At 43.6% G+C, this 14,680-nt stretch overlaps 1 protein-coding gene across 1 annotated transcript in view; it reads left to right on the top strand.

Moving 5' to 3' along the window:
- EIPR1 (EARP complex and GARP complex interacting protein 1) overlaps positions 1–14,680 on the top strand; it is a 486,875-nt gene that overhangs the window by 322,432 nt on the left and 149,763 nt on the right. The window contains exon 5 of the mRNA XM_029595793.1: positions 7,366–7,465. Coding sequence (XP_029451653.1) covers positions 7,366–7,465 — 100 coding nt within the window. The remainder of the gene's footprint in view (positions 1–7,365; positions 7,466–14,680) is intronic.

The raw sequence follows: 14,680 nt of genomic DNA, 5'->3' as shown, positions 1-14,680 counted from the left end.
AAGGACAAGTTTCAGGTTTTGTTGCTGGTCCATATTGTTCCTGGTCAGATTACATTTCTAACCTGGTGGCATGATACCACATATTTTGCTGCTACAGCTGCTTTTTCTCTTGTTTCCTCCTCTTCCCTCAGGATTATGTAGTGTTTTTTTGTGCTCATTCTTTCGAGGGAAGTCTGTGTTTTTCTCTGTCAGCTTTGGGAAATGTGCATCTCTGATGATTTTGCATTTTGCACAGCACAGGAAAAAAATGCATTGTTCTTTCTATTTATCCAGTGCTACACTGCATATCGAGTCTGTCTGCTTGAGGTTTCCAAATCAGTTTTTGTCTGCATATTTTTATTTCTAGTCAGTGATCACTTATTCTGAATTTGGTGAGAGTGTGTCTGTGACTTGCATGTTTGAAGTGGTGAGGTATTCTGCTAGCATGTATTTTCTGTATAGGGATCTGAAGCAGTTTTCCAATCTGCACCTCCCAATAGGAGGTATAGTTCTAGGGCAGCGTCGGGGAGGTTGCGGGAAGCTGGGGCCTGTCATTCCCACGCGCCGGCGCAGGTCTCTGCAATGGACACCGGGCTTGGGAGCCGTCCCTGCTCCTCCCTCGTGGCGTCGGGCGGTTTCCTCCGCGGCCTGGAATCCAAGATGGCTGCCACCATCTTAGGCGTGAGGCCATGCCTCCTTTCTGAATTTAAAGGGACCTCGTCCCTTTAATTGCCTACACCTGCTTCCTATGACTCAGACCTGGGGAAGTATATAAGGGAACTTCCTCTGCTCATTCCTTGTCTTGGCAACTTCCTTGGTTGTTCGAGTCTGCTTGCTTCGGTGAGTCTTCTTGTGCTTTGGATCCTTGCTTCCTGGTTCCTGTTTCGTCTCTGTGATTCCTGGTATCAGACTTCGGATTGGCAAGCGGTGATTCCTGGTGTGTGACTTTGGACTGGCAAGCGGTGATCCCTCGGTGTGTGACCTCGGACTGGTAAGCGATGACCCTCTGGCACTCGACCTTGTACTTCTTCTGGACCATCGTCTCCAAGGGCCCACCTAAGTCCCAGTGGTCCGGGTCTCCTCGGACTCCTCCCGGGGGGACCACGGGCTTCCAGAGGCGAAGTTCCAGTCAGCCCTTGCACCGACCTCACGACTCCTCGAACTCTCATAGGTCCACCTAAGTCCCAGTGGCCCGGGTCCCTATGGGCTCCTCCCAGGGGAACGTGGGCTTCCAGTGGTGAAGACCCAGTTGGTTTCTCTGACGTCTCAATTCTTCGCCTTCTCCACAGTCGCCTCAGTCTTCAGTGCCGAGGGTCAGTCGGTCACATCTTCTGTTCTGCCCCGCCTCCCGACGGGGGAACCTCAGGATCCACCTCCTAAGGTATACCATCCTCCCCTCTGTCCAAGGGTCCACAAGCCTGTTCATAACGGCAGGATGACTATTGCGGTTCTGTCCCATTCTGTATAGATTGGGGTTAATGATAAACACCAGACCTCACTTCCATATTGGTTAAAATGTTAATGAATAATTGTAATCTTAGTTTTACGGGGGATGTTGTATTTGTCCAAAGGTCTTTCTGTTTCATATAAGGCTCTTAAAGAGGTATAATATAGTCTAGGGTATGCTCAACATGTTTATTAGTAAGAATTTGAATTTGTATTAGAGGATTTTTGGCCTTTTTTGGAAAATCATGATTTTTGTATTTTCCAGGTTTAATTGTTAGGTCTGTGATTTGTAGTCAGTGTCTAACAGGTTTAGGGTCTCTTATTGAACTTCTGGGGTAGAGGATAAAATGACCAGATCAGCTGCATTTAGCAGAAAATGTATTTCTGAATCATTTTAGTTTGCGGCTGAAGATATCTCCAATACTTTAGGGAGACCATTGATGTAGGTATTGGAGAGTGGAACTCAAGCTACATCCCTGTCTCATACTGTTTATTTTTACCTTACAGCTGGTAGATGAATACATGGATTTAATTATTCAGTTTCATAGGCTTAAGATTGAGACAAGGATGCCAAACAGAATCATGGACTTTTGTAAAGTCAATAAAAAAGACAAATATTCTCCCTAAGGAGGTGTGTTGTTTTTTTTTACAGGTTGTTGATTAGTATCTGTAGCGTTAAGATGTGGATAGTAGTTCTGTGTTTTGCAAGGAACCCAATCTGACTTCTGTGTAGACTTTTGGTGTTCATTAAGAATCATAGTGTTCATTTTTGTGGACATTACAGAACAGTTTACTAATAGTACTGATGATTCAGATCTCTCTATATTTATTTAAATTTTTAATGTATTTATTTAAAAGAATTTATATGCCGCACAAATATGACTGTTCCATGGCGGATTACAAACATTTCAAAACATTCAAAATGATTTGGGTTAGTTGTATGTCTGTGCTTGGTGAAATTAACCCTTCTGACGGGCTGGCTTGACACTACGGATCCGCCATGTTCCTGATGACATAAGGGCACGCGCTCCAGACTTTGTACCAGCAAGTGCGCGAACCTCAGGGGCGTCCCCCGTAGTGACGTCATCCATTTTCACTTTAAAAGGTCTTTGTTTGCTAACCTCTAGCGAGTTAGCAAGGAACTCCAATTGGACTTGCTCCAGCAGTCCACGCTACTTGCAACAACGATCCGAGTCAGCCAGGGGAATTCTCTTCACTGCTCAGCCTTTTCAAACTTACCAGGAGTACCCGCTCCATGGGGGCTCCGCTCTCTCTTCTTGATTTCAGATTGCCAAGACAGGATCCGGTACTCGCTCCTCGAGGGCCTACATCCCTGAATACTCAGAAGACTCCTCATTGCCTGGAAGCGATCGCAGACGTGAACATAGTGAGTTCTATTGTAGATAGGAATTGGTACTCGCTCCATGAGGGCCTACATTCCTATAGCTCTGAAGACTCCCTTCCGTCCAAGACGTTATCGCAGGTACGGAGATCGTGAGTTATATTGGCAAGATTGCAAATAGGAACCGGTACTCACTCCACGAGGGCCCATGTTCCTAGAATCCTTTACAAACTCTCTTCTACTCTAGAAGCCATTTCATATACTGCTATTGTGAGTTTTTATTACAGACTGTTTATAGGAACCAGTGCTCCTATGGCATAGAAACCATTGCAGACATCTACTATTGTGAGTGTACCATCTTGTATCCAGTATACCCTGTCTACTCACACTTCTAGTCTCTCTCTACAGCTCAGCAACCCAGAGATTATATTCCAGTATCAGAAGGACTTCAGCCCTGCAGGACACATTGACTCACTACTGCCACCACTGGTGGTCCAGCTTCCAGCCTAATAAAGAACTATTTGTGTTTATTTCATATTCTAGCCTAGCCGGTGGTTCTTCTCAGGATCTGCTCCTGGGGGCGCTGTCTTCTGCCATCGGCCCTGGGATTCACCATTTCCTCTAAGTGGTCATTCCTTACACTACTGTCATGCTGTGGGAGCCAACCACTACAGACCACTAACACTGCTTACGGAAGTATTATATAGATAGCTACCTCTTTCTGTGGGACTTGCCAGCAGCCTATATATAACAGATTGCTATTCCGTAGCAGAGACATGATAGATTGCTATCTCAGTAGTGAAGTACAATATACCTATTGTTAGCTCCTCTCCTCAGAAGAGTATCATTGAACAGATTGCCAGCTCCTCTTCCCTGGGAAGTTGATCCATAACAGATTGCTACCTTCTTCCCTTACAGGAGCATCTAACAGCAGTTCGCTAACAGATTACTAACTCCACCCTCCTGGCGGGGTAAGCACTACAGATAGCTAACTCCTCCCTTCTGGAGGAGCAGATCATGACAGATTGCAAACTGCTCCCCCTTTCAAGGGGAAAGCAGAACAGATTGCTAACGCCGCCCTCCTGGCAGGGTGAGTGATAACAGATTGCTAACTCCTCCCCTCGGAGGAGGAGAGCGTAACAGGGTCCCAGCGGAGTTCTGCTGCAAGAGTTTTGAACTCTATGGCAAATTCAGCCAAAGATCTGCTGCCTTGCTTCAAATCCACTAAAGCAGAACCGGCAACAACAGTTCGAGCAGTGTGATCAAAAACGGATTTAAACAAGTCCATAAATCCTTCTATGTCCTGCAAAATAGAGTCCTTGCGTTCCCACAAGGTGGATGCCCAAGACAGAGCCCTACCATCCAGGTATGAAAGGATGTAGGTAGTCTTGGAGAGATCTGTAGGGAATAGAGATGGCTGAAAGGCAAAGTGCATGCAGCACTGGTTCAAAAAGCCCTGGGTCTTCTGGATTTCTCTGGAAAAGCGGATTGGAGCCGCCAGTGGTACAGCAGTCTTCAAAGTTACCTCCAGTGACTGACCTTCTTGGTTGGAGGGTTGTACCTTGAACCTTCGGTGTGTGTAACTGATGAAATGCTGCAGTAAGTTTCTCCAAGGCATTTTGCTGTTCCACAATGCGCTGGGTCAGGCCCGGTATGGCCTGCAAAGCACTCAGTTGTGCCGGATCCATGGAGTTAGCAATCTGTTCTGAAACCGCTATCTGATGGGAGGAGCAATCAGATAGGAGTTAGCAAACTATAGTATTTAGGAGAGTTGTGTGTGGATCCTTGGACCAGTGGCAGATTACCATGCACCCGGGGGAGACCTCGAGAGGGACCACCGGTCAGGCTCAGAGTATGGAGACAGACACACACTAATTATTTTATTAGACTGTATACTGAACCACCAGAGGTGGCAGTAGTGAGCTGGAATGCCCGGCTGGGCTGTAGTCCCTCAGAAGCTGGAATAGCGATCCCTGGAGGCTGAGCTGTAGAGAAACTGAAATATAGTGAGTAGGCAGGGTAAGCAGAGTTCATGTACCAAACCAGATGGTAAGACTCACACAATGTCTCATAGAAGCCCAGGAGCTGGAAAGTATAGGCCCTCGAGGAATGAGTACCTGGTTCCAAGGAAAGCTCTGAGAGAGCGATGGTAACTCACAGATGTAGTAGGCAGTGCTGACTTCCAGGCTCGAGGAGCGAGTACCAGTTCCAGACTGCAATCTACAAAGAAAGAGAGAGCAAGGCCCCCAAGGGCAAGTACCCCTGGTTAGTCCAAGGAGGCAGAGTAGCGTAGATAGAACGAATCCATATCCTTGCTAACTCGATGTGTTAGCAAATTCTAAGACTTTAAATATCTGTTGCGGGTGACGTCATCTTCGGGGGACGCCCCCGAGGTTCGCGCCATTGCCAGTACTTCAGTCGGGGCCACGCCGTGCGCGCACCCCTAGGCCTCCAGGAAACATGGTGGTCAGCAGCGTGGAGCTGGTCCAGGGACACCAGAGGACCTCGGCGGAGAAACGCCGCGGCAGCCAGTCTTCCCACTGGCGAAGAGGGAGGCGCCAAAGATGTGAGGAGGGCGGAGAGAGGGCGTCAGGAACCGACGGATACAACATGTACTATCAAGGCCACATGCTTTTTAGGCATAAGTATCTGGAGGCATTCTTAGATTTCTTGCATTGTTATAAGGGTGTCAAGTGGTGTTTGGTATTGCCCTTTCCAGCAGTTTTAATTTCTCTTAGGTGTGTGTTTGCTCTTATATGAGATCTTTGGATTTAATCTCTTTATATAGGTGCTAGAAGTGATCAGGCCATGTTTTTCCATTTTGGATTAGTAACTCAAGTTTCTTTTGGGGTTTTAATTCCTTCCACATTTCCCAGAAGGAAACTAATCTCTCTGCTTTCTACTCCAGCCCCTCTCCTTCTAAGCAGTTTGCAGGGAACAGGAGAGCTGGGGTGATACTGAGTCTGGAGCAGGTGAGCGAAGCCATCTGCTCTCTAATCTGGTCCTTCCCCTTCTGTCCTGAAGGAAAGAATTGAGGAGGGGTGAGTTTGGAGTAGACAGAGCAAGCAGGCCATGTTTTATCCCTTGTGTTGCTCTCTTTTAAATCAAATTCAGGGTCAATACTTCCATTAGGCAAAATAGGTAGTTGCCTAGAGCACCAATAAGTTGGGTTTTTTTGGGGGTGGGGGTAATAAGCCTGCCCACGTGAGGCACAAATGGGTGCTGTGCTAGAGCTAATATCTCCAAGGGAGTTGTTGGACTGTTAGATGATAGAGGGTTTAAAGGAGCACTTCAGGAAGATAAGGCCATTGTGGAAAGACTAAACAAATTCTTTGCTTTGGTGTTTACAGAAGAGGATGTTGGGGAGATACCCATTTCAGAGAGAGTTTTCAAGGGTGACAATTCAGAAGAACTGAACCAAATCATGGTGAACCTGAAAAATGCAGAAGGCCAGATTGACAAACTGAAGTCTAGTAAATCACCTGGACCAGATGGTATATATCCTAGGGTTCTGAAAGAAATCAGAAATGAAATTTCAGACCTATTACAATTAATTTGTAACCTATCATCAAAAACAACCGTTATACCCGAAGACTGGAAGGTGGCCAATGTAATCCCGATATTTAAAAAGGGCTCTAGGGGTAATCTGGGAAACTATAGACTGGTAAGCCTGACTTCAATTCCAGGAAATTCACGGGAACTGATATATAGAATAAAATCACAGAACATTTACATAGACATGATTTAATGGGACACAGCCAGCATGATTTAGTTTACTGTTTGTGTTCTTAATAATACTTGCATTGTGCCAAAGAGCTTCTTTCTGGAGCTTATACAGTGTAATATATTCAGACAACATATCGACATGAACTTGGAAGTTCTTTTTAATAAGGTGACTGATGCGCAAACAATTAGCACTGTTTGTGTATCTTTAGGCCACATTTTCTTAGTCTCTGATTACATTTCATGGTACTTAATGATCTTCTCTTTTTTCCTTCCTTACATAATACAGAATAGTTGGTTAATATTGACACTTCTATTTTAAATCCTGTTTTGTGGTTTTCTCCTTTACCATAGTCTGGTTTTCTGTCACCACGTTTTTTTGATTGGTTAATGCATGAATAATTATAATATATGATCTTTGTAAAAAATGTATGTAAGAAAGAATGACAAATTGTAAATGTAAAGAAATACATTGGATGTGGGAGTTGGGGGACGGAGCTTGGTTGATTTGCTTGGCTGCTGGCTCCCCCCCCCCCCCCCTCACCCCCAACGAAAAAGATATTCTTCAGTTCATTTTAGTTAAAAAAAAAAAAAAAAAAAAAAGACTTCTTTTTCATAATTAGAGATGTAAAACTTTATGCAAAATTATACAAATTTGCCATTGGAATTGCCATAGAATTTGCTTACTCTTGCTTGAAAAATCTTGAAAAATCTGCCACAAGAAACTGGGACTGTTGTTACTGCACAGTTAATCAGTGACTGTTTACTAAATACAGAAAATAATTATATAGTCCACTACTTCTCTTTTTGGTGATGTGAAAAACAAAAGTAGCATACTCTAATTTTAGTTGTGACTTTTTTTTTTTTTTTTTCAGTATTGCGTGGGAACCAATGGGTGATGGCAAAAAACTAATTGCACTGGCTGATAATAATTTATTACTCTGGGATTTACAAGAAAGCTCAACTAAAGCAGTGGTAAGGAAAACTTACAATTTGAATTATTTCAGATGTTTGATTCACCATTTCTGTGTGAGTGCTGAAGTGTCATGGCTTTATTGGTTCATGCCAGCATGTCTTAAGCTCTATTCCACATTCTAGAGGATGGGGACTGGCTGAAATCCTCCAGGGCAGTGCATCTTAATCTTTTTTATTTCGTGGCACAGTTTTGTTCAATTTCTTTGGCACACCAAACCAAAATTTTGCATGATTTTCACCTCTTTCCCTCCTTTCCACTATCAAGCAGGGATGTTTTTATTGCTGGTGGTGCCTTAAGTGGACACTAGGAATAGCACCCTCTATTGGGGGGGGGGGGGGGGGTAGGCAGGGACAGTGCTATAATGAGGCAGAGTGAGGCGGCCACTTCAGGCGGCAAGATTTTGAGGTGGCAAAATTGCCCTCTGAAACTTTCCTGCCACAGCCGCCTCACCCTTCATTCAGGCAAACAACTCTGCAGGCAGGAAAACCTGCAGTACTGGTGGCGTGGAGACAAAGAGAAGAGAGACTGTGGGCCACCATCAGCCAAAACAGAAGAGAGACCGCAGGCCACCTCCAGAACCCATACTGATGGCAGCCAAAAAAAGAGAAAGGAGACTGCAGGCCGCTGCCGGATCTCAGATTGGTGGTAGCGGGGCATAAAAAAAGGAGGCAGCGGGCCACCTCCAGTGCTCAGGTCACCAGCAGCCAAGAAATTAAAAGAAGGGCGTGGGCACAGCCAAGGAAAAAAAGAAAGGCCGCTGCTGGAGCTGGGGGCGGTCAACAAACATGAAAGAAGCCACGTGCTGCTGCTGCTAGAGCCCAGGCTGGCGGTGGCGGAGAAAGGAAAAAGAAGCCGCGGGTCATTGGTGGTGGCCAAAAAAGAAAAAAAGAAACTGCGGGCTGCCACTGAGCCCAGGCTGGCAGCAACCAAAGAAAGAGAAAGGAGGCTGCAGGGATGTATTTTGTGAGTGTGTATGAGGGAGTGTGTGGGAGTGAGTATGTATGAGTAGGTTTGTGTATGTATGAAAGGTGTATGTGTATGAAAGGGAGGGTGGGTGTGAATGGATCTCTGCGTTAAAGGGTTGGTGGGTAAGGATGTGTGTATGTATGGGTGTGTGGGTAAGGGTGGTGGGGTGGGTGTATGAGAGGGTGGTGGGGTGTGTGGGTGTATGAGATGGCAGTGGGGGTGTAGTGTGTAAATGAGTTTGTGTGTGTGTGTGTATCGTGTGTATGGAAGATGGAGAGAAGTGAATGAGTGTATATGTGTATAAGCATGTATGGGTGTGTGTGGAAAAGGGAGAAGGGGAAGAGGAGAGTGCAGGTGAGGAGGGGACGCCATCTCATCCCTCGCCTCAGGCAGCAGATTGCCTTGAGCTACCCCTGGGGAGGGGGGGGGTTACCTTTCCAGAGTGCTGAGGTCAGCGGCACCCTCTATAGCTGGGGGGGGGGGGGGTTGAGAAAGATGGGGAAGGTCTCCAGGGATTGCTGCGATTAGTAGCACTCCTGAAATTGTGGTTCCCTATGCAACTGCACATCTCGCACACCCTTTATATTGGAGCTGCCAGAAGGAGGAAAGCAGCACTTTTTGACCTCTGTGCGTCTTATTCTGTTGTCTGAGTATGTTGGCCAGCACGTCCAGCAAGATTGCAGGTTCCCACGCATTCAGATGTCAGGTTAAAGCTGGCAGAGTAAGTGTACATAGCTAAAAAAAAACTGCTCTCCTTCTGCCAGTTAGAAGGGGGAAGGGGAAGATTGCCTGATTTCTATTGGACAAATCTGAATCACTTGTTCCCAGTTCTCTCTGTTTCAAACCTGTGTCTCTTAGCACTTCATCTCCCCATCATTGGTGTGCTTCCCCATCTATCTCCTGCTATCTGGCTTGTTACTCTCAGCCATTTAATTTTATTTACCCTCTCTCGTGTTCTTCCATCTCCTCCAGACTAACTCCCTCACCCCAAATCATCCCTTGTCCTGCTCCCCCAATCATCATCTATCTAATTCACTTTCACTCCCATTCATCCATAATCACCTCTTCCCACCAATATCCTTCTGTGGTGCTCTTTCATACATTTTCTCACATCAGCCCTTCTTGTTCTCACACACTCACCCCATCCCCATTACCTTTCTGTGAGTGTGTTTCCAAAACTTATCCAAACCTTTTTTGAACCCAGCTACACTAACTGCACTAACCACATCCTCTGGCAACAAATTCCAGAGCTTTATTGTGCGTTGCGTAAAAAAGAATTTTCTCTGATTAGTCTTAAATGTGCTACTTGCTAAGTTCATGGAATGCCCCCTGGTCCTTCTATTATCCGAAAGTGTAAATAACCAATTCACATTTACTCATTCAAGACCTTTCATGATCTTAAAGACCTCTATCATATCCCCCCTCAGCCGTCTGTTCTCCAAGCTTAACAGCCCCAACTTCTTCAGCCTTTCCTCATAGGAAAGCTGTTCCATCCTCTTTATCATTTTGGTTGCCCTTCTCTGTACCTTCGCCATCGCAACTATATCTTTTTTGAGATGCGGTGACCAGAATTGTACACAGTATTCAAGGTGTGGTCTCACCATGGAGCGATACAGAGGCATTATGACATTTTCCATTCTGTTAACCATTCCCTTCCTAATAATTCCTAACATTCTATTTGCTTTTTTGACTGCTGCAACACACTGAGCCGACGATTTTAAAGTATTATCCACTATGATGCCTAGATCTTTTTCCTGGGTGGTAGCTCCTAATATGGAATCTAACATCGTGTGACTACAGCAAGGATTATTTTTCCCTATATGCCACACCTTGCACTTGTCCACATTAAATTTCATCTGCCATTTGGATGCCCAATCTTCCAGTCTTGCAAGGTCCTCCTGTAATGTATCACAGTCTGCTTGTGATTTAACTACTCTGAATAATTTTGTATCATCCGCAAATTTGATAACCTCACTCATCGTATTCCTTTCCAGATCATTTATATATATATTGAAAAGCACCGGTCAAAGTACAGATCCCTGAGGCACTCCACTGTTTACCCTTTTCCACTGAGAAAATTGACCATTTAATCCTACTCTCTGTTTCCTGTCTTTTAACCAGTTTGTAATCCACGAAAGGACATCGCCTCCTATCCCATGACTTTTTAGTTTTCGTAGAAGCCTCTCATGAGGGACTTTGTCAAACGCCTTCTGAAAATCCAAATACACTACATGAAGTGGTTTACCTCTTTCTTATCTGAAAGGATATTCTAAGTCAAACTGAGCAACCATATCTTCAACACCTTCCAAATCAACACTGGTGTCCCTCAGGGTTCAGTACCATCTGCAACTCTCTTTAACATGTACATGCTCGCACTATGCAAATTAGTCTTTGATCTTGGAATCACCTTCTACCTATATGGCTGATGACATTCAGTTCTACATTCCTTACACTACTTCCGTTGAAAATACAGTAAAGATGCTGGCATCATACATGAAGGCTATTCAACATGATCTCTCCAATCTCAAACTATCTCTAAACACAAAAAAATGGAAATCATTCTGCTATGAAGGAATCTCTCAATAACTCCTCCGCAGACAATGGAACTGAGTGACTTCAGTATTACACCGTCAGACCAAGTTCGGGACCTAGGAGTACAGATTGACGAGAACCTAACCATGGAAAAACACGTAAACAAATTAATCAAATCAGGCTATGCTAAACTACAATTATTACATTGATTAAAACTATTGCTGACTCAAGTAAACCTCCGTATGGTACTACAAACCCTCATTTTTTTCGGACTACTGTAACTCCCTTCTACTTAGAGCACCTAAAGGTCTTATAAAAAAAACTACAACTACTACAAAATGCTGCAGCTAGACTCCTAAAAGGATCCAGGACATTTGATCACATCTCACAATCACTGATAGCTCTGCACTGGCTACCAGTACAATCCCGAATCCATTACAAGGTCTTAACATTAATACATTCCTCCCTCGATTCTGACCACGCTGGCTTGGTAAGGATGGCGCCACATCCATACATGCCACAGAGATCACTAAGATCTCATAATAAAGGACTATTATCTGTGCCCTCATTGCAGAATACACACCTAACAAAGATAAGAGACCATATATTCTCCATTGCAGGTCCTACATTTTCGAACTCTTTACCTGAGACTCTGCGCTTAACTACTGAACCCAAAAAATTCAGAGCTGACCTCATAATGTGGTTATTTCAAAATTCCTACAATCTCACTTAACCTTTCTGAAATCATCACTTGTTCCTATACTGACAAACTCATGATGAATCTACCTTCAGGACCCCTTATCACTTTCTTTCCAACCCAACACAAATTAATGTATCTGAAACACCCTCGCTCAACCCCCCTCCTTTATTTCTCTTCAGCATCTTTTGTTAAAAATGCTACCTCTTCCCTACTACTTCATCCCTATATATTTCCCCTCTGCCTTAGTCAATGTACATGTCTTTCGCTAAAATTTATGATATATGAACACATCATGTGATTGTAATTGCCTACCAAAAATATTTGTCATGATGTAAACCATTGTGATCTTCACTTGGATCGAGGGAAGAAAAGCTTTGGTAAATCAGGCCCATGGTGAGGCTCAAACTTGTCCTTTAGGACAAGTTCCTAAAGGAAAAGTCCATAAACAGTTATTAGCTAGATAGACTTGGGAAAGCCAGCGCTTATCCCTGGGAGTGAGATACAAGAAATCGATCAACTACTGGGGGATCTGCCAGGTACTTGCAACCCAAACTTGCCACTGTTGGAGACCTTGCTCTGACCCAGCATGGCTATTCTTTTGTTCTTATCCTTTACAAAAGTGGACTAAAAATCCAAACATGATTAAATTATTATTATTATTATTGTCAACTGAGAGAATCAACCATAAGGCATTTCTTACACCACCCAAATTCAGCACAGATTGAGTCCTGGGCTTAGTTGACACTATCCAGGGTCAGGATATCCATTATCACAAAGACAAATGACAAGCTAGCTGAGATTATACTTTTGGTGATACAATATTTACCAACCGATTTGATTCTGTTTCACTCTATGGCCTGTTGAAAAGAGGCAAAAAGAGATTCTATCTCCTGCCCCTGCCCTGTCAGCAAACACACTCAGTGTATATTGCAGTTTCCCTTGTTAGCACTCCTATATGCTGATTTTTGTGGTGGTGTATGAATTTATTTAGGTTTTTCAATGTTTTAAAATGTAGTGTTCATGAAAGGTGACAAGTGACAGCAGTTGAATCTCATTTGTCATTTACCAGCCCAGGTTCTCAATCTATCCAAGAATGTTTTTATCTATTCTTTATCTTCTGAGTTATTTGCTGTATCATTTTTGGAGTCATGCCAAAATTGCTATGCTAACATAAGCAATTTACAAGTAACATAAAAACAAGGATCCCAGTACAGAACTCTGTAGCATTCCATTTTTACTATTCAAAACATATGCCGTGATTCACTGTGCTTTGTATTTTTAATTGTACACCTGATCTGTTGTGTATCTGTTGAATGAAAGAGTAGATAATAGCACATCCTTTACTGTACTGCCAGACATACTTGGACATTACCCTCAATAAGATAAGAAAGATCTTAGTCCTGTTGTTCTTCAGAAGGAGCTTTTACTATCAGAGCACTAAGTCGAGCAGATCCAGTGTCACAGCCGCATAGATGACATATAAACCTGATGGGTACAGGAGACAGATTCTGTGTTGAATATCTTCCTTGTTGGCTTTTATAACTGAATTACTAATAACTGGTTCTACACCTCTCTAATTATAGGGAAAGATGATTGTTTTACTGTTAATAATATAATAATTACATGAGCATATGATTGAATTTGTGCTAATTGATACAAATACATCCATACAGGTAAATATAAATTTCTTTAGATACAATAATCTTCTCTAAGCACTCAAAGATAATATCCTTTATATACGTAAAGTCACGGTCTTGGATCCTTTAACAGGAGATATGTATTGTTCTTAGAAATATCATAGAGAAAACAAACCTGGATTAGTAATTTTCCACGTGTATATTCTCCTGCTGTAGGACATGGCCTTTAACTATCTTTGACTTTGTGCAAGTCGACACTCAGCTTCAAGCTGTTATGTTCCGTCTTCCTATTTTATAGTATGCTTAAATTTTTAACTGTATCGTTCCTTCAGGATTTTGTATGCAGTCTCTTACAATAGCCTGTTATCCAATCATTGCCTAATCTTTAGTCCTAAAGCAATGAAAGCCTAATCATTAGTATAGCTTAGTATGTCTCATTAGTGTATGCTTACTAACTTCTTATGTGGCACAATATCAAATTCCTTTAAAAAGTCTAGATACATGGAGGTCTGTATTCAAAAGGGTGTGTTCGGCCAAGTTCTGGACTTAGCCAGACAAACCTGCAATGTTAAATACCCCCCCCCCCCCCGCGCTACTGAACGGCTTCATTTTATCTGGACAAGAAAACTTAGGAAAAAAAGGGCAGGATGGGGACATTCTGAGGCGTGGTTTCAATTTACCTGGCTAGTATTGAATATAAGCACTATCCAGGTAAAGTTATCCAGCTAACTCTGGTCGGAGAAAAAAACAGTTTGAAGTTAGCTGGATAACAGCCAAAAAAAAGAAAAAAAAAGCCACAACAGAAATGACTGAGCAGCTGCAGTAGTGCCCCCCTCCCTCCAGATCCACTGCCATGTTTTAAATGCAGCCTCGGTGGTGGTACCCTCCTCTTTCTCAATTCCCTGAAATGATTTAAATGCAGTGGACAGTGAGCCCCTCTCACTTCTGATCACTTGCAGTGTTTTAAATGTACTACCCCCCCCCCCCCCCATCTTTTCCCCAAATCCACACTCACCCCCATCACGAACCTTTCACTCCTTGTCCCTAAAAGTGTCAGCATAAGCTAGTGGGAGGAGGAGAGGATTTTTTCTTCTGATGAATTAAATAGTAAATACTGGTACAGCTGAGAGCTATATCAACACTTAATATTCATTTATTCACTTCACTTGGCCTCTGATGGGTCCTTTCACAGACAGCTGTCAGTGAAAAGAACAATCCCCATTCAAAACTGCATTTAAAACATTGCAAGATAACTGGAGAGATGGGCTTGCGGCCCCTCTGTATTTAAACCATGTCAGGGGATTGGACAGGGAGGGGGGCCTTGCTGACCACTGCATTTAAAACACTGCAGCAGGTCAGAAGGGAGAGGGCTCCCTGCC

The sequence above is a fragment of the Rhinatrema bivittatum genome, chromosome 3 (assembly GCF_901001135.1).
Source record: "Rhinatrema bivittatum chromosome 3, aRhiBiv1.1, whole genome shotgun sequence".
Lineage (NCBI taxonomy): Eukaryota > Metazoa > Chordata > Amphibia > Gymnophiona > Rhinatrematidae > Rhinatrema > Rhinatrema bivittatum.
The sequence above is the reverse complement of the archived record's forward strand: the minus strand, read 5'-3'. Positions and strand labels throughout refer to the sequence as shown.